A 23,900-nucleotide genomic window follows, 5' to 3' on the forward strand; every position below is an offset into this window, starting at 1 on the left:
GTACCCCTCGGAGGCCCGCCCTGCCTGCAGGGAGCCCTCGCCCTGCCCCGTGGCGCCGCATTGCACCGGGGGCGGGCCTGCTCCGCAACTGGCAGGAGAGGGAGGCGCTGGGAGGCCGAGGAGCCCCGCGGGATCGGGGCCGCACGCAAGAGACCTGCCTTGCAGCTGGCATTCAGGCCTGGAGCCCTCACCCCAGTGGGGCAGGCAGAACTTCGCAGGACCCCTTTCCCCATCAGCACAAGCTGAAGAGCCAGGGGGTGGCACACTCAGTGTGCCAGGCACCAGCAGCCTCCTGCAGAAGGCAGGCGCCAGGGCTGGCCCACCCCCCTGGTGAACTGAACAGCAGCATCAGGCTGGCAGGGAGTGCCCTCCTCTGTCCCCCTTGCCTCCACCAGGAGGATCAGAGGGTGGCACATCACCTCATGAGGGTGGGGGCAGCCTTTGGGCACAAACTGTTTTCCTATCCTGACAGCAGCCCACCCGTAGGTCGACTTGCAGGTATTCAGGGCTCTCCTTTTCGCACTGGACTGTGTCTGCCCTCCGCAGTGGTCAAAGGCGGCCCTTGGAGGAGAAGCAGGCAAGGCACACCCCTCCCCACGCCTCTTTCCCACAATTTGATTTTATGGAAGCCACTTTGAGAGCCTTGTGAGTTGAACAGGACACAGGACACAACTGTTTTAAATAAACAAACACCACCCTACCAGACCACAGAGGCTCTCTTTGTCTAGCATGGCTAAATGCTGTCGATAGACTCATTCCTTATAGACCACCTAAGCGAAGATCATCTCCACACCTTGTGGCAGTGCGTACCATGGATTAATTATGTTTTCCTGCAACCCATCTTCTGCGATACAGTCATTAGAACATAAGAAGAGCCCTGCTGGATCAGGCCAAAGGCTCATCTAGTCCAGCTTCCGGTATCTCACAGTGGCCCACCAAGTGCTTCAGGGAGCACACAAGACAAGTCACATCCTGCGTCCTGGTGCCCTCTCCTGCATCTGGCACTCTGAGGTAGCCTGCCTCTAAAACCAGGAGCGTGAACATACCTATCATGACTTGTAACCTGTGATGGACTTTTCCTCCAGAAATTTGTCCAATTCCTCTTAAGGGCATGTAGGCAATAAGCCATCACCACCTCCTGTGGCATGTTCCCTGGACATTGCAACAAACCTGGACAGGAGCAAAACAGGATCTTTATTGAGACAAACCAATTCAAAAAACACATTCCAGACTTTGTGTTTTGTGTCCGAGAGCAAAACAAACCAGGGAGGAAACTGTGAGGGTGGCTTTGTGAGGCAGGTGCTTATCGAATGCGGCAGACATACCAAGCCCATCCAGTGTAGCTAGAGGGGGTGCAAAGCACTAGGTTTTGAAGGGAGCCTGACTGCAGCGTGCGAGTAGCCCCTCCCCTTCAGAGCCTGGTGTTTGCCTCCATTTTGCTCCCCCACCTGAATAGCTCCAAAGGGGCTGCTTGCACAAGTCACTCACAAGTCACCCTAACTCCTAATGATTTCAGTAGGATGTACTCAGGACCAATTTCCTTTGGATCCATCCCAGTGTTGTGTTTTGCACTCCCCAGTCCCCTGCAACCTGCTTTTTCAGGGGATGGCGCTTTCCAGGTAGGAGAGCGAGAGGGCAGGATTTCAGTGCTATTGCAAAGGTATCAGTTTGCAACAGACTGAGAGCAGCTGTGAGTCAAAGAGAAAGCCAAGGCTGTTGCCTGAACCTCCGGCCTGGACGGTCTGCGGATGAGGGGCTCAGTCATGATCTGGAGTCAACAAGGCCTCAGAGGCCCTTGGAAAAGTAGAACTGGACAGAAGAGGTGCCACAGTAGAGCCGAGTGTCACCTGCACGTTCATGGCACGGGAAGCCACAGGATTTGGTGAGTCACCCATGTACAGAGAGAGGGAGAGACTAGCATGGCACAAGAAAAGATCTCAAGGGAGGCAGAGCTTCTCTGAAAGCACAGCTGAATCATGGAGACGCAGTGCACAAAGGGAGAGTGATCCGCTATCTCTGACCAGGGGTTCGATCACTTGGCTGAGGCAGAGCTCAAAGGCTAGCTTGAGAGCTAGCTTGGGGTTTGCTATCGGCCAGCCTTGCAGCAGGATCCGGTCTGCTGCAGCCCTTCCCTGAAGTCCTCCTCCTCCTCTCAGCAAAGGGAGCCTCGGCCACAAGGAGGGGCCAGGAGGGCTTCCAAAGACTGTGCCTAGCCTAACCAGCAAGGGAGAAACAACCTGTCTGGGTGAGCAGTGCAGCTGCTGTGAGGGTGGGCAACGCCACTGCTGTGCCCACTGCTTCCCCATGGCTGGGCACGGTGGGTGACTGCCTTCCACAGGACCCCAGCTCAGGGGCCCTGTTATCAGTGGACAAGCCTGTTATCTGCACACAAAAGAGACCAGCCATGACCACCCTCTCTCTTGTTTGGAAGGGGATGAGAGTCATCCTGACACACCTAAGCTGGTGCCTTCCTGCCTCCGGGGCAATCTGCTCCCAGTCACAAAGCTATCAAGGCAAAGGCAGAGAGCAAGGAGGGCCTGCAAGCATCCTCTGTGTTAGGGAGCTGCCGCGTGCTGACATCCTGAAATTCACAAGCTCCGAGACTCCAGTCCCTCGGAGCGTCACTGGCACTGTTCCTGCAGGCTGTTCTCTTGGGGCACAGGCATGAGGATGTGCTGGTACACGGAGGCTGCAAACCAGAAGGACGGAGAGGCACGTGTTCATGTCTCCACTGCAGAGTCTTGGAGCTCTCCTGGGACTCCTGCTGGAGATTTCCGCCTCTTCTGGCAAGGCTGGGCATCACCTGCCTGTGGAGAGGAGTGGCCGTGTCAGAACAGCAGCAAGCCGCCCAGCGCTGCTTGGTCACTTGCCTCCCCTGCACCCATTCTTCCTTACATTTACCACAACTCCTTCTCCACAGAGCTCAGGGCAAGGTATGTGGGATGTGCGTGAGTATGGGGGGCTGAGGAACACAGTGATGTTCAAAGTCACCCAGTGAGCTTCAAGGCTGAGTTGGGATCTGAGCCTGGCTCTATGCAGTCCAGACGGACAATTTCCCCACTAGACCACCTTAGCGCCACCCTTGTTGATGGATTTGTAGATAGATGGCAGCTTTCACGCCTGGCACTCTTTTCATACCTGGTGCAAGGGAGGGCACCAGGATGCAGGTCTCTTGTTATCTGGTGTGCTCCCTGGGGCATTTGGTGGGCTGCTGTGAGCTACAGGAAGCTGGACTGGATGGGCCTATGGCCTGATCCGGCGGGGCTCTTCACAAGCCTCTTCACAAGGGTCCATTCACAAGCCTACCCTTCATGAACCCTCCACATCTCTTTTCTCAGTGCAGCTCACTCCAATATCCTGCAGCAGGGCATTACATGCCATCTTCAGCCCATGGGACACCCCCCCCTTTTCTTGGCCCTGAATATATTTCCTATTGATTGTGCTGGGCAATGCGAAGCTTCAGTACTGTGGAAGAGAAAACAAGGACTACTCCATGGCACCGATTGTTTTATAAACATAAAAATGTCCCCCATTTTGTTTTACAAGTAGCCCCCCAACCCCTTGGCTGCACCCTTCAGAGAAGATTCTCCAATCCCTTGTTTCCTCCCCACACCTCCCTCACTTCTAAAATACACTTTTTGTGTTGGGAGGATCAGACTGTCAGCATTCCGAGAATGGATGGATGTGCCAGTCAGCTCCAGAACAGCTTCTGCACACTGAGGACCAAACAGCACCTCATGCAGGAGACCCACGACTGAATCCCCAAGACAGTCACCTTTATTGAAAAACAGCCAGGAGGGAATTAGAGAGAGTGGGGAGGGGGCTAATTCTTCCCCTGTGCCATTTCTGCAGATTCCAGTCTCGCCCCCATTCTCCAAGCTCCTATTTAGCCACAGCAGGCAAAACGATGACAGGTACCCGTGTGGTACCCATCTTTTCTCTTCCCTGGAGCAGGGAAGAACAGCACAAGGGGAAGTGCTGAACCCCACCCTGAAAATGGCACGACACCAACTGACTTGCCCTTCCAATTCCCATGCGTGCTGGAAAAGAGACAAGGGGATCCAATCTTGGACCTCCCAAGTCAGATGGGAGCTGGTGTAACACATTAACAGAGCTGCAAATTGGGACTGCTCCAGTTCAAACCTCACCTCTGCCCTGAACCAACCAGGTGGCCTTAGGCAAGCCCCTCTCAGCCTCATTCTTCCCATCTGCAATATGGGGATAATACGAATTCTAGTTCTCACAACAGCCCTGTAAGGTGAAAGCCCATTGCCAATGCAAAGTAGTCTAACCCTGGTTTCAAGGAAGTGTTCGCTAGGACCACAAAATCTTTCCTGGAAAGGTGCTGCCAATTCTGACCCCACATTTTGTGAAGATATTTTGCCCCAAAGTGCACCATCATGCTGCAGTGATGCTGAACCCCGTCTGCTATTCTGTTGCCCCATTGCCCTGTTTGGAAAAATCCATTTGGACTTGTAGAGGGGACTGCTCCCTTCTCACCTTGTCCTCCTGGCGTTTCTTAACCTGGAAGAAGTCCCCGATCTTCTGCTTCTTTGGGCGCCTCTTGGTCTCAGGGCCTGACAGCTGCGGCAGAGTTTGCTTCAAGTTGGCCTCTCGCCACTTTTCCATCCGACGTCGAACGCGACTCTCACTGTGAAAGGGGGTCTCCAGTCAGAGGTCTGATGCAGCAACAAAAGTAGATCACAAGGGACACAGAGGGAGAAGGGAACTGGCCTTTTCCAAGCTGTGCCCAGAGACAAAGGCTCCTGAATTCACTCCAGGTGTCTGCCCCATGAGAGAAACTTGAACCCAAGCCAAGCTGCATGTTGGTTTTGTGTGTGTGTGTGTGTGTCAGAAGTTTTTTGTTCACTGGCTCTGGAGAGAGATGACACTCTCGTTGTTAGTTAGATGTAAAGGAAGTAAGAAGAGCCCTGCCAGAGGGAATCAAAAGCTCTTGCCGTTGGCCTACTCCAGCAACAGACCTCCATGAATTTTGGCTGTTCCCTTTTTCATAGACATGTGAACTGGTGGCCATCACCATGTCTTCTGGATCCTGCTGCTGCCTCCCAGCAACAAGTATTCAGAGGTCAGGGCTGGCCCATCCATGAAGCCTACTGAAGTGGTTGCCTCCTAGTGCCCATGTCCCCTGCCAGAACAGCAACACTCACTTCATGTGCTTCTCATGAGCCAGGAACTGCACCAGCCCTTCCTCGTCAGGCTCCTGCCACTCCAGCACCACCTGGCTTGGGTCGGCCACCTCTGGCTGCAGGAAGAGCTGGCGTGTCTCCTCCAGGTGCCAGTTGTCAGGCAACGGGTGTTTCTGCAAGGAGGGGAACACACATGGGGGCTTTCACATGACCCTTTGCCCTTCACCTCCCCACCCCAGCTGGTGCAAGGAGACACTACAGCCCAGCACTCTCCAAAGTTCAAAGCATGGGACAAATGCAAGCCACATCTGCACATGTTACCAATGACTGTGTCTGTTCCCCCCCCCCCTCCACTCATGGCACACAAGCAGCCTGAACTCTTTTTTCTGACAAGTGCAGACTGCAATGCAGCACATTCTGGGCTGGCTTGTGGAAGCATGCAAACTGCAACCCGTGCACTCAAAGGAACCGCTGAGCTGCTTGTCCGGACCAGGCTGGTCTTGGGGCAGCAAGAGGCATTTGCAGGATCTGCTGGCGTGATCAACCATGAGCAGGAGGAGCTGAGTGGCATCAGGGTGGCAGGAACACATGCAGGAATCATGGGAGCTGCCTTAGAACAGGCAGCTAGAGTAAGCCCTAGAACTAGAGTAAGCCCCAGATTCAAGTCTGTGGAGCTGCTTCCCATTTATTCATTTATTTTATTTATTTGTGAACTTGTATTCAGCCTTTCCCCAGATAACAAAACCCGTCACCCAGGTGGTTTACAACATCAGTGTACACACATAGTGAAACCATGTATTAAACCCTTTCTAGAACAAACCCCCCCCCCCCCCAGATACTGGACTCCAGGGACACCAGGTTCAAGTTTTAAAGGCAGACAAAAATTGGGGCTCCTCCTGCTGCGTGGCAAAACCGTGCCGTTTCCAGCCTCCAGCACTATTTTTAGGGCTGAAAGACCCACTTCCAGCCACAGGGAGGTTCCTTGCTCCTCCCAGCCTCACCCCAGAATGCACTGGGAATGCAGATGCAGAATTCTAGTTCACACACAACCACCCCGGCTGAAGAGGGCCCATGGTGAAGGCAGTGGGGCTCATCCAGGACAGAAGAGGGAACCTTATACCTGTGGGTCAATGTGCTGCAAGACCTGTTCAATGCTCCCATGTTGCTTCAGCAGCTTCAATGCCTTCCTGGGGCCAAGTCCTCGGATCTTTCCACAATAATCACAGCCCAGCAGGATGCAGAGATCCACAAACTGCATTCAGAGACAGGACACCAGGCAGGGCATGAGGATTTGTTCCAAACCTGTGTTTGCAACACACACACACACCCCCAACGCTCTTGATGGAAGACACTACAGACAACAGCACAGTGATGCTGGGGAGTGTTGCGGGAGACCAGGGCGCAGGAGCAGAGCCATCACTGGGTCTGCATGCATGTGACGATTTCCTTTATTTATATGTGCTTTTGGATAAAGGCAAACAAAGGGTTCTCTCCAGCCAGAAGGATGCAACTGGCCACACAAGAAAAGCTGCACACGGAACCCAGCTGCACGCCAGCAGGTGATTTGCTTCTGCCCCCCTGCCCAGCACAGCAGAGTTTTCCACCACCACCGTGTCCACTCAGTGCTGGCCAGTGGAGCTTCTGAGTGGAGCAGCCTCAAGGATGACCCACTGGGCCCCTCAGTAGTCTGCGGCAGCCAGTTTGCATTACATTGTGGATAAAACTGCGCGGCTCTCACAGCTGCAACAAAGACCGCAATCCTAACCCACTTTCCAGCACTGGCCTAAGGGCCGTGCAACTCCGAGGTAAGGGAGCAAACATGGCCTTACCTTGAAGAGACCTTCATGACTGCCCCCCAACTGAAGGATGCAGCACGTGCCCCACTGGCCCAGCTGTGCCAGGAGAGGGGGGTGAAAACAGAGACAGAGCCAAACACGTCAGCAGAGCCAAACACGAGGGCCAGTTTGGACTGGGCTCCACTCACCCTGGCCAGAATCTGAGTGAGGTTTCTCTTCCATTTCCCTTTTGATTCTACTAACTGGCTAAGTAAATGGGGCCCAGAGTTGGATTTAAGCTCCCCCTGCCCCTTACCTGCTCGTGAGTCATGCCCAGCTTCTGCAGAACCACAGGCAAGGAGATCTCTTCCAAGTCACTAGAGAAGGCAGAGCCAATGGCACAGAGAGTGATCTAGAGCTCAGAGAAATCGGGTCAGATTACCTGCCCCCCATCCTATCACACCAGGTAAGGAAATCTCCATTCAACCGCGTGTTCCGCTATAGGTTACTGGGTGACTAGGAACCTAGCTACAGCTACACTTTCCACCAGCCAGCCATGCGACAACCAACCAGGTGCAATAAGGCAGGCTCTGACAGGCAAGAATCCTTAAGGGCTCCCTAGAGAGAAAGCTGGTGGGGCCTGGAAGTCAACACGCCTGAAAGCAACAGCCACTGGCTGCCTTCCTCCCTCGGGGGTTGCGTAGTTTGTCTTTTCTGCCGAACTGGGTAGATGGCCAGTCAAATCACATATGCATTTGCGTGGGGCAAACATCTCCACAGCTGGATGACCTCGAGCAGGTAAGCACTGAGCAGATTTCCCCCAAAATGCCCACAAGCAGTCAGAACTGGAAGTGGTCGGGTGGAGCCGTTTCAGAATGCTGTATCTTAAGATTGGGAGCCCTTTCGGGGCAGGGAGCTGTTTCGTTAGCTAGGAAAGCTGCTTTGGGAGATTTTTGGTTGAAAAGCTATAAATCACCCCTGCTAACTGGGCAAAGAGGCACTTCTTTCAAGTGGTGCTCCTCTTAGATTTAGCAGGGGGAGAGTCGCTACCCCTCTTCATTCAGCACAGTGTCTTTTCTAGTAGCTGTTGCTGGAGTTCTGCACCTTTTTACAATGTGAGCCCTTTTGGGACAGAGTCATTTAGGGCCCAATCCTATGGGCTGCGGCACCACTGCTCTACCGACACCGTTGGCCTGACTGTCACAAAAAATGCCATAAGGCACTTCTGCGCCAGCGGTACTGGCACACTACTGACGCACAGCCCAGCGTCAGTTGGTATGGGGCCGTGGCGCTAGAGGACAAGCAGCAAGGACTACTTTCCCCAGCAGCCAGCCTTTTCAGGGCAGGGAAGGGTGGTGACAGGGGCGGAACTGGGTGGGGGGAGGGGAGGAGCAGGCCATTGAGGGGGTGGAGATGACGGCAAACTCTGCCAACAGATCCTAACCCCCCTCCTGGCCCAGGAAACCCAACACAGGTTTCCTTGATTCTGCACCTGCTCAATAGCAGGCGCAGATCTGAGAAAACCCATTGGGGCTGCCTGGCTACTACACGGGGCAAGAGAACCTAAGTTCCCTTACCCCAAGGAGAGCTGCCATTGCTTCCCTGCCCCACTGGATGCAGCAGTTGTCATTTAATAATAATAATAATAATAAAATTTTATTTTTATCCTGCCCTTCTCCCTAACGGGACCCAGGGTGGCTAACAACATATTTAAAAAAAACAGATTTTAAAAACATTAATACATAGCAGATAAAAACATTTAAAAACACACTACAGAGGCCATAAAAACAGTAGTCAGATTAAAAGACAGAGTAAAAGAGCAGATCACTGAGGAATCAAGCCTGTAAAACTAAAAGATGTATAAAAAAGTTAAGAAGGCTAGAAATCAGAAGGCTTGTTTAAACAACAGTGTTTTCTGTTGGCACCATTTTGGCACCTCTGCACCTCTGGGCACTAGGGAAGCAAATGACAGGACTGCTTGTTTGATTTTTATCTGTAAACTGCTTTGTGAACCTTTTTTGCTGGAAAGCAGTATATAAAGGTTCTTAAGAATACTACTGCTACTACTACTACTACTACTACTACTATTTTTAATAACAATATCATCTTATTAAATATTATGTGACAAAAGAGGGTTAATACTGTGTTGAAGAGGGTTAGACTGACTTAAATGTTGCTGGCTGTCCTGGTTTGTTATTCTGCGTATTTACACTGAAATGCTTTTAAAAATCACTCGTTTTTGCTAAGTTATAAGCAAACATCATGGTCTGGGTGTTGGGGGAGAGGTGGGTTTTTATTTTTACTCTATGTGAATTTCTACCAATCTGACCATGAGATTCACCATGCATGTCAGGGGAAGAGTGCCAAACAAATCTGACCCAAAAACCCTTAACGTCCGAAGGGCGGACTTCCCTCAAATGAGGAGGCTGGTTAGGAAGAAGTTGAAAGGGAAGGTAAAGAGGATCCAGTCTTTCCAGAGTGCGTGGAAGCTGTTTAAAACAACAGAGGCCCAGTGGAAGCGTGTACCGAAAAGGAGGAAGGGTTCAATTAAGTTTAGGAGGATGCCAGCATGGCTATCAAGCCAAGTTAGAGAGGCTGTTCAGGGCAAGGAAGCTGCCTTCTGTAAATGGAAGTCCTGCCTGAATGAGAATGAAAAGGAACATAAACTGAAATGTAAGAAGGTGATACGGGAGGCCAAGAGAGACTATGAGGGACACATGGCCAGCAGCATTAAGGGGAATACTAAAAGCTTCTTCAAATACGTTAGAAGCAAGAAACCCAACAGAGAAGCAGTTAGCCCTCTGAATGGCGAGAGAGGGAAAGGGGAGATAAAAGGAGGCTTAGAGATGGCAGAGAAATTAAATGAGTTCTTTGCATCTGTCTTCACAGCAGAAGACCTCGGGCAGATACCGCTGCCTGAATGGCCCCTCTTGACCGAGGAATTAACAGCCCAATCCTATGCACACTTTCCTGGGAGTAAGCCCCATTGACACTAATGGGACTTACTTCTGAGTAGACATGCATAGGATTGGGCTGCCAGTCAGACAGAGATTAAAAGAGAAGACATTACCAATCTAATTGACAAATTAAAATCAATAAGTCACCGGGCTCAGATGGCATCCACCCAAGAGTTATTAAGGAACTGAAAATGAAGTAGCTGATCTCTTGACTAAAATATGCAACTTGTCCCTTGAAACGGCCACAGTACCAGAGGACTGGAGGATAGCAAATGTCACGCCAACTCTTAAAATAGGAAGGAGAGGGGACTCGGGAAACTATAGGCCAGTCAATATCATCTCTTCTGGGTAAGATAGTGGAATGCCTCATCAAAGAAAAAATCTTAGATTTTTAAGGAGAATCTGTAAGGCTTCTGTAAGGGTAAGTCTTGCCTCATGAACCTTTTAGAATTCTTTGAAAAGGTCAACAGGCATTTGGATGCAGGAGAACCTGTGGATATTGTATATCTGGACTTTCAGAAGGCGTTTGACACAGTCCCTCACCAAAGGCTGTTGAGGAAACTCCACAGTCAAGGAATTAGAGGGCAGGTCCTCTCATGGATTGAGAACTGGTGGAGAACCAGGAAGTAGAGAGTGGGTGTCAATGGGCAATTTTCCCAGTGGTGAAAAGCAGAGTGCCCCAAGGATCTGTCCTGGGACCGGTGCTTTTCAACCTCTTCATAAATGACCTGGAGACAGGGCTAAGCAGTGCAGTGGCCAAGTTTGCAGATGACACTAAACTTTTCCAAGTGGTGAAGACCAGAAGAGATTGTGAGGAGCTCCAGAAGGATCTCTCCAGACTGGCAGAATGGGCAACAAAATGGCAGATGCGCTTCAATGTCAGTAAGTGTAAAGTCATGCACATTGGGACAAAAAAATCAAAACTTCACATATAGGCTGATGGGTTCTGAGCTGTCTGTGACAGATCAGAAGAGAGATCTTGGGGTGATGGTGGACAGGTCGATGAAAGTGTCGACCCAATGTGCGGCGGCACTAAAGAAGACCAATTCTATGGTTGGGATCATTAGGAAAGGTATTGAGAACAAAACGGCTAATATTATAATGCCATTGTACAAATCTATGGTAAGGCCACACCTGGAGTATTGTGTCCAGTTCTGGTCACTGCATCTCAAAAAAGACATAGTGGAAATGGAAAAGGTGCAAAAGAGAGCGACTAAGATGATTACGGGGCTGGGGCACCTTCCTTATGAGGAAAGGCTACGGCGTTTGGGCCTCTTCAGCCTAGAAAAGAGATGCCTGAGGGGGGACATGATTGAGACATACAAAATTATGCAGGGGATGGACAGAGTGGATAGGGAGATGCTCTTTACACTTTCACATAACACCAGAACCAGGGGACATCCAATAAAATTGAGTGTTGGGAGAGTTAGGACAGATAAAAGAAAATATTTCTTTACTCAGCGTGTGGTTGGTCTGTGGAACTCCTTGCCACAGGATGTGGTGATGGCAATTGGCCTGGGTGCCTTTAAAAGGGGATTGGATAAGTTTCTGGAGGAAAAATCCATTACGGGGTACAAGCCATGATGTGTATGTGCAACCTCCTGATTTTAGAAATGGGCTATGTCAGAATGCCAGATGCAAGGGAAAGCACCAGGATGAGGTCTCTTGCTATCTGGTGTGCTCCCTGGGGCATTTGGTGGGCCGCTGTGAGATACAGGAAGCTGGACTAGATGGGCCTATGGCCTGATCCAGTGGGGCTGTTCTTATGTAGGCTGCCTCCGATTGCGAGATGCAGGGGAGGGCACCAGGACGTAGGTTGTGTCTGTTGTCTTGTGTGCTCCCTGACGTTTTTGGTGGGCCACTGTGAAATACATGAAGCTGGACTAGATGGGCCTTTGTCCTGATCCAGCGGGCTCTTCTTATGTTCTTATGATCCTGCCAACTCTTGACTCTTCTATACTCCTCCCATCTTATTCTCAGGATACGATATTGTGCTTAGGACGGCTTTCAGAGCAGGTGTATCTTTGCTTTTCCACTCCATCCATGCCCACCCACTCAAATGCTTCTAGTTCTCCTAGGCTGGGGGCAGGTTGTGGTTTAGTCGTGCACTGGCTTCCTTGGATCCACCACCTGCCCCCACTGCCAATGCTTCCCTGTTCTCAGCACAGTTGGGGCTCAAGTGCCTTGCTATTTGTGCTGCTAACTTTCATCTCATCCTCACTCTCCAAAAATTCCTCCCATCTCAATTCTTCTTGTGTATTTGAGGGCTACGGCTTCAACTGTTCAGTGGGGTGAATTTGGAAAAGAGAATTGAAGCTGGTCTCCCCCATACATTTTTGGCAGGACTCCTGCAAAATGGGCCCCTTGGTGATCTGGCAGGTGTGGCCCGTGGTCCTCAAATGCCTGCAAGTCCCTGCATGGTTGGAAAACCATGATGCTGCAGGCAGAAGAAATGGAGGTGGTGCCCTTGTAGTACCAACTGCACTGAAAATGGACCCAGTCAGGAATGAAACAAGCCATTTTTGCGACATTGCAACAAGCATATCCCGCTCCCCCCACAAATGCATGCAAGCCTAGAAAAGGTCATTACGCAGAATAACAAACAGAGACAAGAAACCATTTTTTAAAGTGCACACAGCTATTCAACCCCATGTTCATGCTCTTATGTCCCACGTTATTCAAAAAGATACAGCATTTTGAGAATAGCCCCTTGCAACTCCAGCCTGTTGTGGCCTCTTTCAGTATCTCCTCAATGAGGGCACCTCAATTGGCAAAGACCACCCCACCAACAGAAATGTTCACACTCACACCATTATTTCTGACATTCCTAGCCAATGGCCGGCTGGGATTTGTGCTGAGTCTGGTGGGTCTTAAGGACCACCAGATTCATTCTGGCAGAAGCTGTCAAGATGTAGCGAATCCAACATCGTTCAACAAGGGAAAGAGGTCTGATGACACAGACTGTGGTTCTGAAGAGTTGACAATAACAATTAACCAGTTAATCTTTGCATATGATTGTTGCAATACCAAATTGCTGGGATGGTGAATGGATCCAGGGTGAATGAAGAGGTTGTTTTGTCGGAGCATATTCAGAATTTGCTGCAAGTTGCCACTGATTCCAAATACGGTCTCCCCAATGCCCCCCCCCCACACACACATATTCACCAGCTACGCTCAGGCTCAGTGACTTCCTTCTAAAACGGAAGATCCGGGCGCAAACACAGGCCTGGAAGTGACACTCTCTGACCTGGAGGCTCTCTTCTCGGGACCCACATGTGAGGGAACTGGCTGCGCTTATTCAGGGAGGAAGGCAGGCATCCTGCACCTGCCCAGCACCACTGCACTACTTCTCACGTTCCAGGGCTGCGTTCTGGCCTCATCTGAAAGCTCACCCGCTCCTAACGTGAAGATGCCGCAGGAGGCGCAGGCTGCCAAAGGGCAGGGCGTCCATGTCCTCCGTGGCTGTGCACCAGGCATCCCCGGACTTCACCAGAGCAGCGCAGGTGGCTTCTGCCTCTGCTGGAGCCTAGTTCCAGGCAGAGAAGGGAATGAGAGGGAGGGAGGGAGGCCCTCTACAGCAGGACAAGGGGAATATACTGATTAGGTGTACAAATACATTGGAAGTTTCATCTGACTCCACCCTGAAGTGGAGGCATTTCAAGTCTTGTCCACCATCTGACAAGGAGGCTTCTCCCCCCACCACCTGCCACCCCTCTTCTAATGGGGGAAAAATGGATTTCTTACTTGCACATGCGGAACCCCCAAGTGGCTCAGGAGGGTCTCCAAGTCCCGCTTTGGGAGCTGTTGTGGAGTGTCCCCTGCAGCAGAATCTGAAAGGAGCAGGGCCAATGACAGAAGTGGGGTTCCCTTTCACCGCAGGACCAGAGGCCAGGCAAGGCACACTCCACAGCTTGGGGGGTGAGAGCAGCCCTGTACACTCTTACCTGCAGCTTCCCTCTTGGTTCCAGAGACTGCAGCCCGTTTGGCCAACTGCAAAGAGGAAAAAGAAACCAGGATTACAGATTAATTTTTGGCCCACATTCCCTCTTTGCCCTATAGACCCACTAACCCAACCCGCTAACCAAACTCCCTCTCAGGGAGTTTGAAAACCACTGTAAGTCCTTGCGGGGGGGAAGGCAGCGACTCCATCCCCAAGATCGCATCACTCGGGGGGGGGGCTGCACTCACCAGTCCCTGCAGCAGCCTTCCTGGGCTGCGGGGAGCCCTGCAGGATCGCTCCACTTTCACTTTCTGTAGGCTGGGGAGCCCTGCAGACACTCGCACAGGAAGCCTGGTGAGTACATCCCAGTCCCTGCAGTCCCATTAGCGACGCTATCCCCAGGATCGCCTTCCCCCCCTGCCCCCGCCCTTTAAGGGGGCAGAAGCCAGGACCCACAGGCTGGGGCGTCACAACACTCCAGTCTGAATACCACTGCCCTAACAATTAGAACAGCCTGAGCTCATTTCCCCCACAAACCCTCCTGATGTGTGCCCCCCCACACTGGTTTGCCTGCCTTCACCGCATCACAGACTGGCAATCCTCCAGCCTGTTTCCCTCCCAGCAGCCCCTGTGGCTGTCTGCATGCAGTCCCCTCCCCTGCGGTCCAGGAACAGTAAGAATCCCTCCTACGAACCACCGGCTGTTTGCGCTCTGGGGGCCGTCCATCAAACACAAACACCGGCTTGATGCCGCTTTCCAGGAGATGCAGCGTCCGGTAAAACAGGCCCTGCAAGGGACTGACACAGAACACAGAGCAGTCACAAGGGAGGATGGGGGGGGGAGTGACAGGGCATGAGCATCCCTCCAAAATTCTGAAGTGGGAGTCTTGCACATGCCAGCAGGCCTAATTGCCGTGGAACGTGTGCCAGGAAGAGGGAGGTAAAGGCTCCTCCCCAAAGCAAAGCCAATGGTTAAGTCCCCACTGTGACTTTTGTGGCAACCACCCAACAACTGGCCTGGGGCCATCAGGAACCCACCTCCCCAAAGCCAGGCAGAGAGGGAGCACCTTTGCGCCTTCCATTTAGAAAAAGGTCAGCCTTGCCATTGCCCACCTGATATTCTGCCCATGGCGGTTGAAGATTTTTGGCATCGCAGTGCGAAACTGGTAGATGGCTACAGAGGCATCCAAGGCCATAACACGACCTGGGCCAAGCAGAGGGAGGAAAAACAGGTAAAGGGTTATTACTCCCCGCAGTAACAGCCACCCCCAATTGCTTCCTGCTGTTCTAAAGAGGGGGATGCCGGCCTGCTCTTAGCCCACAACATCCACCCATCCAGCGTTGCTGGTTCTACTCTGATGTGGGCTCAAAATCAGTGAATGGAGATATGGCAATGGAGGTTCGACCACTCATCACAGAAGAAGGAGGGTCACTGACAGATGGTTCCTCTTTCTGGCCCCTCCTCCAGCTGAGCGCCATTGGTGGCCCTGACAACATCCCTTTCAGCCTGGTGCAGCAGCAGTTGGCAACCTTCAGTCTCGGAAGACTGGTATCGCGCTCTGAATGGTGGTTCTGGCACAGCGTCTAGTGTGGCTGAAAAGGTCAATCCGGGAGTGACAATCCCTTCCACACTGGGAGCAAGTGCAGTCTGTCCCTGGCCTGTCTCCCTGGCTATGGGCCTTCCTTCTTTGCCTCTTAGCCTCAGACTGTTGGCCAAGTGTCTCTTCAAACTGGGAAAGGCCATGCTGCACAGCCTGCCTCCAAGCGGGCCGCTCAGGGGCCAGGGTTTCCCACTTGTTGAGGTCCATTCCTAAGGCCTTCAGATCCCTCTTGCAGATGTCCTGGTATCGCAGCTGTGGTCTACCTGTAGGGTGCTTTCCCTGCACGAGTTCTCCATAGAGGAGATCCTTTGGGATCTGACCATCGCCCATTCTCATGACATGACCGAGCCAATGCAGGCGTCTCTGTTTCAGCAGTTTCAGCAAATAATTAGTTGGTGCAGCAGCAGTAAATAATAAAACTAGCCATCTAGGATCTGATGCTTGGCATGTCTCTCATGGAGACCTGGCTGGAAGACACAGGAGGGGCTCGTCTCTCTCTCTGTCCCAGTTGGGCCCACCAGGTTTCCATGAGCAGCAGCAGCTACAACTAAAAGGGTAGGAGGCACAGCCATGATGGTCTGGCAGGAAAACATCTCCCAAACCACATGGAAACCTGGCAGACTCAGCCAGGCTTCAACCCCTTCCTGAAAAACCCCTCCCTGGACCACAGCATAGTGGATTAATTCCAACCAGCATTGACAAAGTAATCAAGTGGGTGGTGATGTCCCAGCTCCAGAAGGGTCACAGCTCCAGATCCCTCTCAGTCAGACTTCAGGCCAAGTTTGGGATGGAACCCACCCTGGAGAATGACCTGTGCTGGGGACTAGATGGGGAGTGTGTCCCTGCTGGTCTCAGCGGCTTTAGACACCATCAGCCTTCAGAAAAGGGAGGTCTTGTTCAAACTGAGAACAGAAACATCCTGGCCAAAGACATGCAGGTTAACAATGAGCAATGTGAGAAAAGAATGAGGTGACGAAAGCCATGTTGTGTATGTGCAACCTCCTAATCTTAGAAATGGGCCATGTCAGATGCAGGGGAGGGCACCAGGATGCAGGTCTCTTGTTGTCTTGTGTGTTCTCAAAGCATTTGGTGGGCCGCTGTGAGATACAGGAAGCTGGACTAGATGGGCCCATGGCCTGATCCAGCAGGGCTGTTCTTATGTTCTAGGCGCACATGGCTGGAGATAGATAGCAAAAACACCTTCTTTGAAAGCAGGATACCTGTCAGTTGGACTGTTCAATGAAGAAGGAATGAAAGGGATGCTGAAAGATGTGAAAAGCAGAATGTTTTCACTGCAGAGGATGTAGGGGAGACACTGGTGCCTTAACTGACCTCCTCAGGGATGGAGCTCGATGGAGTGAGTCAAACAGAACTGACAAGGAATGAGGGTCTAGAGCAGCCATTTTCAACCTTTTTCAGCTCACGGCACACTGACAAGGCACTAAAGTTGTCAAGGCACACTACTAGTTTTTAATTACATTATTATGTTACAATTAATTTAATTAATATAACTAAGGGCACAATCCTAACCAGGTCTGCTCAGAAGTAAGTCCTATTTTGTTCAGTGGGGCTTACTCTCAGGAAAGTGTGGTTAGGATTGCAGCCTTAGATCATTACGTGACAATGAAAGAAATTCCCCAGAAGCTTTGAGAGGGAGGTGTAAGTGGTTTCTGGAAAGGAAGAACAATGTTTTGAAGCAGGTCTGTTCAAACTGTTATCAACTGATATGCTCTGAGATGCCAGGAGGTGCTGGCAAAGAGAGATGAGACTGAACATACTGGAGAAAGGGGGGGTGAGGGGCAGTGAGGACATGTGGCTGAAACAAGTGCAGGATTCACTGGGGTGGGGGGGGGAGAGAAAGAGAATGGGAGGCAACTGGTTTTGAACTTTGGAAGGTGGGGAAGAGGGAGGGGTGGGGAGGGGCAGTCAGAGGGGTTAACTGCAGTTATGATGGGGGATGTGTGTGCAGGAGGAGAGGAGGTGGGGTGGGGGAGAAGAGAAAAGCATCAATTGGCTGCTCAAGCATTCAAGAAAGAGTGCAACCAAGCCTCTGTACGTCTACTGAGAAGTAAGCCCCATTATAGTCAATGGGGCTTACTCCTAGGTAAGTGTGGATAGGATTGTGACCCAGCGCCCTTCCTGCCAAAGCTTTGCCAGGGGAGGCAAAGCAGGCAGGGTCACTTTGGGGCACTGCTGGCAAGGAAAAGGGTTTAAGAACATAAGAACATAAGAACAGCCCCACTGGATCAGGCCACAGGCCCATCTAGTCCGGCTTCCTGTATCTCACAGCGGCCCACCAAATGCCCCAGGGAGCACACCAGATAACAAGAGACCTGCAAGGCCTCCTGGGAAGTGTAGTTAAGAACATAAGAACAGCCCCGCTGGATCAGGCCATAGGCCCATCTAGTTCAGCTTCCTGTATCTCACAGCGGCCCACCAAATGCCCCAGGGAGCACACCAGATAACAAGAGACCTCATCCTGGTGCCCTCCCTTGCATCTGGCATTGTGACATAACCCATTTCTAAAATCAGGAAGTTGCGCATACACATCATGGATCCTCTTCCAGCCAGCTGCTTCTGGCTCCTACCTGCTTCCACCTTCAGGCTCGCTCTCACTCCCTCCATGTTCCCACCTGCTCTTCCAGGCTTCTCTAGTTGTGCCACTGCTCCTTTTTCTCTGCTGCTGCCTGACTCAGTGTTGGGAGTGTTGGGAGAGTTAGAACAGACAAAAGAAAATATTTCTTTACTCAGCGTGTGGTCGGTCTGTGGAACTCCTTGCCACCGGATGTGGTGATGGCGTCTGGCCTGGACACCTTTAAAAGGGGATTGGACAAGTTTCTGGAGGAAAAATCCATTATGGGGTACAAGCCATGATGTGTATGCGCAACCTCCTGATTTTAGAAATGGGTTATGTCAGAATGCCAATGCAAGAGAGGGTACCAGGATGAGGTCTCTTGTTATCTGGTGTGCTCCCTGGGGCATTTGGTGGGCCGCTGTGAGATACAGGAAGCTGGACTAGATGGGCCTGTGGCCTGATCCAGTGGGGCTGTTCTTATGTTCTTATGACTCCTTGGCCCCACTGCACACCTGAGGCAGCCTCACGCTTCACACTGCTGGTCTAGAGAGCCTGTTAACATGACTGGGTCTAGGTGGCATCCACCTAAGAGTTCTTGGTTGTGGTTGGTTGGCAACCTTCAGTCTCAAACGACTGGTATAAGCCTACAGCAGCCGGTATTCCCAGGCGGTCCCCCATCCAAGTACTAACCAGGCCTGAACCTGCTTAGCTTCCAAGATTGACTCAAATAAGAAATTCCAGATCCTCTCACAAAAATATGCAACTGGTCCTTTAAGTCACTGAATTAATGGATGGAAAAAAGGAGGTGCTACTTCACAAAGCACATAGTTTTTCTGCCGAATTCATTGTCCCAACATGTGATGGAGCCCACTTGCTTGTACGGCTTTAAAAAGGGACTGGACAGAGAGGCCTGTCGGTTGCTACTACTGACATGACCACCTGCCACTCCAGAACTAGCAGCTGTGGCAGAAGTGCAGTGGTGGGGAAAAGTCTGCCTTTCTCTGTGGGGTTTCCCAGAGGCAGCTGGGGGCACCGTGGGAAACAGGAGGCTGGACTGGGGGGCCTTTGGTCTGATCTAGCAGGGCCTGTCTTGGGTCTGAGAGTCTTCCCAGGGGGGTGCTGAGAGGTGCCAGCAGAGGCCATCCACTGCTTGGCTGCAGGGTTTCAGTGTCATAGCCTGGCCTGATGGCCCAGGGTCGAAGAGAGGCTGATGCTAAGCAGCCCTTGCCCAGCGCCTGGTCCACAGAAGGGGCCAAGGACCCGCTCCTGAAGGGAGCCATCCTCTGACCCCTGGCAGGCTGCAGGGCAGATCCACTGGGGCAGGGGCCGGCTGAGCTCTGACCGGTTCGGAGGGAGAGCCTGCCTGCCTGCTGGGCACGGGACGGCCAAGGTCCCTTCTGAAAGAAGAGCTGCTGCTGCTGCTGGGCTCAGGCACGGTGAGCGGCGGATCCGAGCCCGGAGAGGTGCAGGAGGACCCAGGGGCCCCTCTCTCTCTCCCCTTGCCCAGCACAGCGACCCCGAGCCCGTTCAGACGTGACGCTGCGGCTGGATGAGGGGCGGGAGCGAGAGCGCCGCTCGCGGAGGAAGGCACTGCGCGCCGGAGCCGAGGCCGGGACGCACGGGCGGCGCCAAAGCCAGCCGCGGCCGCGCTGACTTCCGCCCGGCTCGACACCGCAGGGCAGGCGCCCGGCGCTCGCGGGCTGGCTGGCTGGCTGGCTGGCACTCACCGCGGTACTGGCCCAGCGGCACGGAGGTCACGGCGTCGGGCGCCTCCTCCTTGATCAGCTCGGCCAGCTTGGCGATCCCCATGGCGGGCGCTTCCTCTGCAGGGCGGGGGCGGAGGCGGAGCCGCCGCGAGGGGCTGGCTCTGCGGGGAACGGAAGCGCCGGCGGGCCCGACGAGAGTGCCTCTGAGCATGTGCAGAGTGCCGCAGCCGGCTCCGCCACCCTGCGCTCACCCGTTCCTTGGCGGCGGGGGGAGGCAGTCGCTCAGCTGAGCAGCCACAGCTGCGGGGCGCGCACGTCGCGGCTTCCAGGCAGACCCCCGAGCAGGGGCGGCGCTCCCTGCCCCGCAGACCCTGCAGGGACACCCAGCGGCTGCCCAGGTCTCGGCGCGGAGCACTCCCTCCCGGTGAGCCCTGAGCCTGGACCGGCAGAGGGCGCGGTGCAGGCGCCGGCGCCTCTGTGGTCCGCTGCGCGCGGAGCCGGAGCAGTTCTGGACCGGGCTGCATTCTCGCTGCCCGCCTCGGCGGACTCGTCGCCCCAGGCGAGAGCCGGGTGGGGCCGGAGTGGGCTCCTCGCCAGTCGGGCCCGGGGCGCTGCCCCCAAGGCCGGGCCTGCTCCCTCCGGGGCGGGGAGGCCGACTCCTGCGCAGGGGCGGGGCTGGGGCCCCGCGGGCAGAGCCGCCGCTCTCTGCCCGTCCCGCACGGGGGGCAGCCTCTGACTCCGGCGCTCGCTGCGTAGAGCTCCGAAGGCGGAGGCCGTGGGGGCGGGGGCCGGAATGGCGCACCCTCGCTCTTCCCAGTGCGTTGCGGGTGGCCGTGGTGATCGCTGGCGGGGCATTCTGCAGATGCCCTCATCCCTCATCACACCAATGCGCAGGCGTAGCAAAGAGCCCAGCAGTCTCCGCCCCGAGGGCCCTGCAGGCTGCATTCCACAGAGAGGAGGAAAAGGGCAGCCTCTTGGGAAGCGGAGGTGGGGGCTGGGGAGACACCAGGCTGGCCTCTGGGGCTGAGAGCTCTGCTGGTGGGCGCTGCCACTGAGCCAGCAACCCCTGCGTCAGCTGGAACAGAGCAGAACAGGTCCTCCTTTCCAGATGACTTCGTGGATGGACAGGATAATGCAGCTCCTGGACTCTCAGCATACCCTTTGTACTAGCTTGAAATAATCCTCTCTGTCTTCCCTTGCAGAACCTCTGGCCCCATGCCTGGCGGGCCTGATGAAGGGGCTGGTCTGCTCTCCGGCGCCCTGCTGTGTGCCGTGTGCCTGGGCTCTGCTGTACGGACGGTCCAGGTGTGAAATGGCTGATATTGTAGTTGGGGAGCCACGTGACTTGCCTGCCTGCCAGTCTGTTCTGTTGCTTTCCCAGCTTTTGCTAGTCACTCTGGCGGTCTCTCTGTCATACCTAGCAGGTCAGGAAGTTCCCTACTCATGTTCAGTGGTGCCCAGTGGGGCTGGCATCTGAGGTTGCTAGGCCCCGGAGCAGAGGAGGGGTTGGCGCCCTGGTATGTACATGTTGCACTTGCACAGGACCCCCTCAGCCTCCCAGCTTGCATCCCTCCATCTAGCTGTCTTCCCCATCCCCTGCTTACTCTACTAAGGGCGCAATCCTAACCCCTTATGTCAGTGCTTTCCAGCACTGAATTAAGGGCATTGCACCTATGAGGTAAGGGAACAAACATTCCCTGACTTTGAGGAGTCCTCCGTGAGTGACACCCAACTGCAGGATGCAGCACACATCCCATTGGCACCGCTATGCCAGTGCTGGAAAGCACTAACATAAGGAGTTACGATTGCGCCCTAAGTCTAGCAGGAGGGATACTTGGGCAGGGAGGTTTTTGCTTCTTCCCAGTTCCAGGGCTCGCACCCTGGAACCCTGCAATAGTGCAAGAGCCAGTGCCATACACATGTTGTGTAGGCGCTGTCTTCAAACCCCATCCCACATTCCAATTGGGTTCTTCTTCAGTAATGCTCTGCACCTGGGAAGGGCTCTGGAGGGCAACTCGTAGGCTGGGGAAAGGAGAAAGAGCCTGCACTAGATTGGCACGGCCACTTCCTGCTCCATCCAGCCCACCAGCTGATAGGATTTGCTGCTACAGCCCCTTTTGGCAGGGCACTTCAGGAGCAAGCCCTGGCTGTCACACGCACAGGTGCCTCGAACTGGGGCAGTGACTGTTTTCTCAGCATTCCACAGAGGGTTAGGAAAACGCGCTTACAGCGCAACTTGATATTCTTACACAGGTTGGTTGGCAACCTTCAGTCTCAAAAGACTATGGTATAAGCCTACAGTACCGGGTATTCCCAGGCGGTCTCCCATCCAAGTACTAACCAGGCCTGACCCTGCTTAGCTTCTGAGATCAGACAAGATCAAGCAAGTTCAGGGTAACAGTTGCTTGGACAGTTCCTAAGCTGCTGTTTCTTGTTATGCAGCTTCCCACAGGGGCAGATCATCCCTGCACAGGGCCCCTACATGGGTTTGTGCCCCTGTTCGACGCCTTGCAAAGGCTGGAGGTGTCCCAGACTTGGGGGGGGAGAGAGAATTGGAAAGGGGAGCCCTTTACAGAGCCGCCTGCTGAAATTAGTACACAATTGTGCAACACAACTCTTTGTTGCTTTTGCTACCAGAGACTTTCATGACTGCTGCCCCTCTGTGCTGAAGGTGGATTTTCTGCTGCTGGCACAGTTGTAGTTTGTCATTCGCTGCCTTCCTCTGTCTGTAGATCAATCGAGGGGCTGCAGCAGGATTTCTCCTCCAAGCCCTTGTGCCGCTCATCGAAGCAGCCGTTCTCCTCCCTGCGCCCCTTGGGCTCATTTGGGGCGCAAGGTCTCCTGAGGACTCCTGGACCTCCACTGTGGTTGGACTTTCCTTGCTGGCATTTGGCTTCCACTGGTTGAACGGTGACTGCTCCACGGCCAATGTCCTCTTGGGAGGGGCGCTTCTGCTGGCTGCAGGCTCCGGCTACTTCTCAGAGGAAGGCAAGGCCCTGGTGGCCCATTCTGTCACCACGGTGGCCTCCATCACCATCCTGATTGTTTCTGCCTTTACTGGGAATATGTGTGGGATCTTGGGCAGCCTTTTGGTGGGCACAGCTGGCCTGCTGACAGGGAACAAACTGCAGTATCTGCTGACGCTCAGGAAGAGAGACCTCCTCCACTACCTCATGGCGGCCGCAAACCTCACCCTGCAGTGGGCTCTCCGCACCCAGCACCAAGAACTGGATCAGGCTTGCTGGGCTGCAGGCTGAGCCATCTGACTGAAGTTGTCGCATAAGCATGTTGCATGTTGTTGTTGAGCATCTTGGCAAGGCTGGCCAAGATGCGCTGAGGTGCCCAAAGAGGCTGCACTATGTGGTTCAGGAGGTGAGTCTCAGAAGCTTTGCAGGATTTCAGCAGGATGTGGAGGGCAAGTCTGGGATCACATGCAGCGTCCGAGCGGGCTCTTCAAGGCATCCTAAGAGATGAAGAGTCTCTCGCAAGCTGCTTCACTGAGACTCCAACAACTCTTACATGGGTTGGCTGGAAGTGCAGACCCAGAGCACCCAAAAGAGTGGACTGATAGGTGAGTGCAGTGCTATTGCACCCCCCCCCCAGGTTTGGGGTGTGTGAACTTGCAACTTGTGGGGTGGATGTTCCGAAAAGTTTTATGGGTACCAAAGAACCCTGCTGAGGTGCTTGCCTGCTTCTTTGTTACTCTTGTGGTGGTGGTCAGGACTTCAGACAGAACAGGAATCCGTTTGGACTTGGGCTTCTTAGATTTGTAGAGGAGGAGAAAGCAGATCACCAGCACAGGAAAAAGGGAGTTCTGGCAAGCAAAAGGGAAGCTGGCTCCTTGGCAGGATAGAAAAAGAGGCAGGGGGGAAACAGAAGGCACATGCTGTGGTGTCCTGAGGGCAGGATGACCATTTGGTGGAGGACAGCATGCCTATACCTTTAACCATTGTAGAGAAGAGGGAATTTTGGCAGGTGCAGCTCAACATAAAGAGCTGCACCCACCAAAATTCCCTCTTCTCTACAGTGGTTAAAGGTGTAGGTCTTGTGCCTAAGGGGGTTTGCTTCCTGCTGTTGCCCACTTGGCTGCTGGGTTGGGGAGAGTGAGTGCAGGATCCTGACAGGCTGCACCATGGAGAGTGTATGAAAAAGGAGCTGAAGTCCCCTTCCTCAGCCTGGTGGCACTGGTACCACAGGTGC

General features: G+C 53.5%; 2 protein-coding genes across 2 annotated transcripts; one reads left to right on the plus strand and one right to left on the minus strand.

The window, feature by feature from the left end:
* Positions 1 to 1,181: 1,181 nt before the first annotated feature.
* Positions 1,182 to 20,304, minus strand: LOC136649642 (probable flap endonuclease 1 homolog). Its single transcript, XM_066626418.1, has 11 exons — positions 19,722 to 20,304; positions 14,932 to 15,022; positions 14,514 to 14,616; positions 13,824 to 13,869; positions 13,624 to 13,709; positions 13,272 to 13,405; positions 7,239 to 7,299; positions 6,268 to 6,399; positions 5,169 to 5,320; positions 4,501 to 4,651; positions 1,182 to 2,807 (listed from the first exon to the last, which is right to left on the minus strand). Exons 1-11 carry the CDS (start codon positions 19,909 to 19,911, stop codon positions 2,721 to 2,723), a joined length of 1,233 nt encoding a protein of 410 aa, XP_066482515.1. The 5' UTR covers positions 19,912 to 20,304; the 3' UTR covers positions 1,182 to 2,720.
* On the plus strand, positions 19,746 to 23,663 carry TMEM276 (transmembrane protein 276). Its single transcript, XM_066626421.1, has 3 exons — positions 19,746 to 20,124; positions 20,903 to 21,005; positions 22,433 to 23,663. Exons 2-3 carry the CDS (start codon positions 20,916 to 20,918, stop codon positions 22,955 to 22,957), a joined length of 615 nt encoding a protein of 204 aa, XP_066482518.1. The 5' UTR covers positions 19,746 to 20,124; positions 20,903 to 20,915; the 3' UTR covers positions 22,958 to 23,663.
* The last annotated feature ends 237 nt before the right edge of the window (positions 23,664 to 23,900 follow it).

Source organism: Tiliqua scincoides, chromosome 4, assembly GCF_035046505.1.
Source record: "Tiliqua scincoides isolate rTilSci1 chromosome 4, rTilSci1.hap2, whole genome shotgun sequence".
Taxonomy (NCBI): Eukaryota; Metazoa; Chordata; class Lepidosauria; order Squamata; family Scincidae; genus Tiliqua; species Tiliqua scincoides.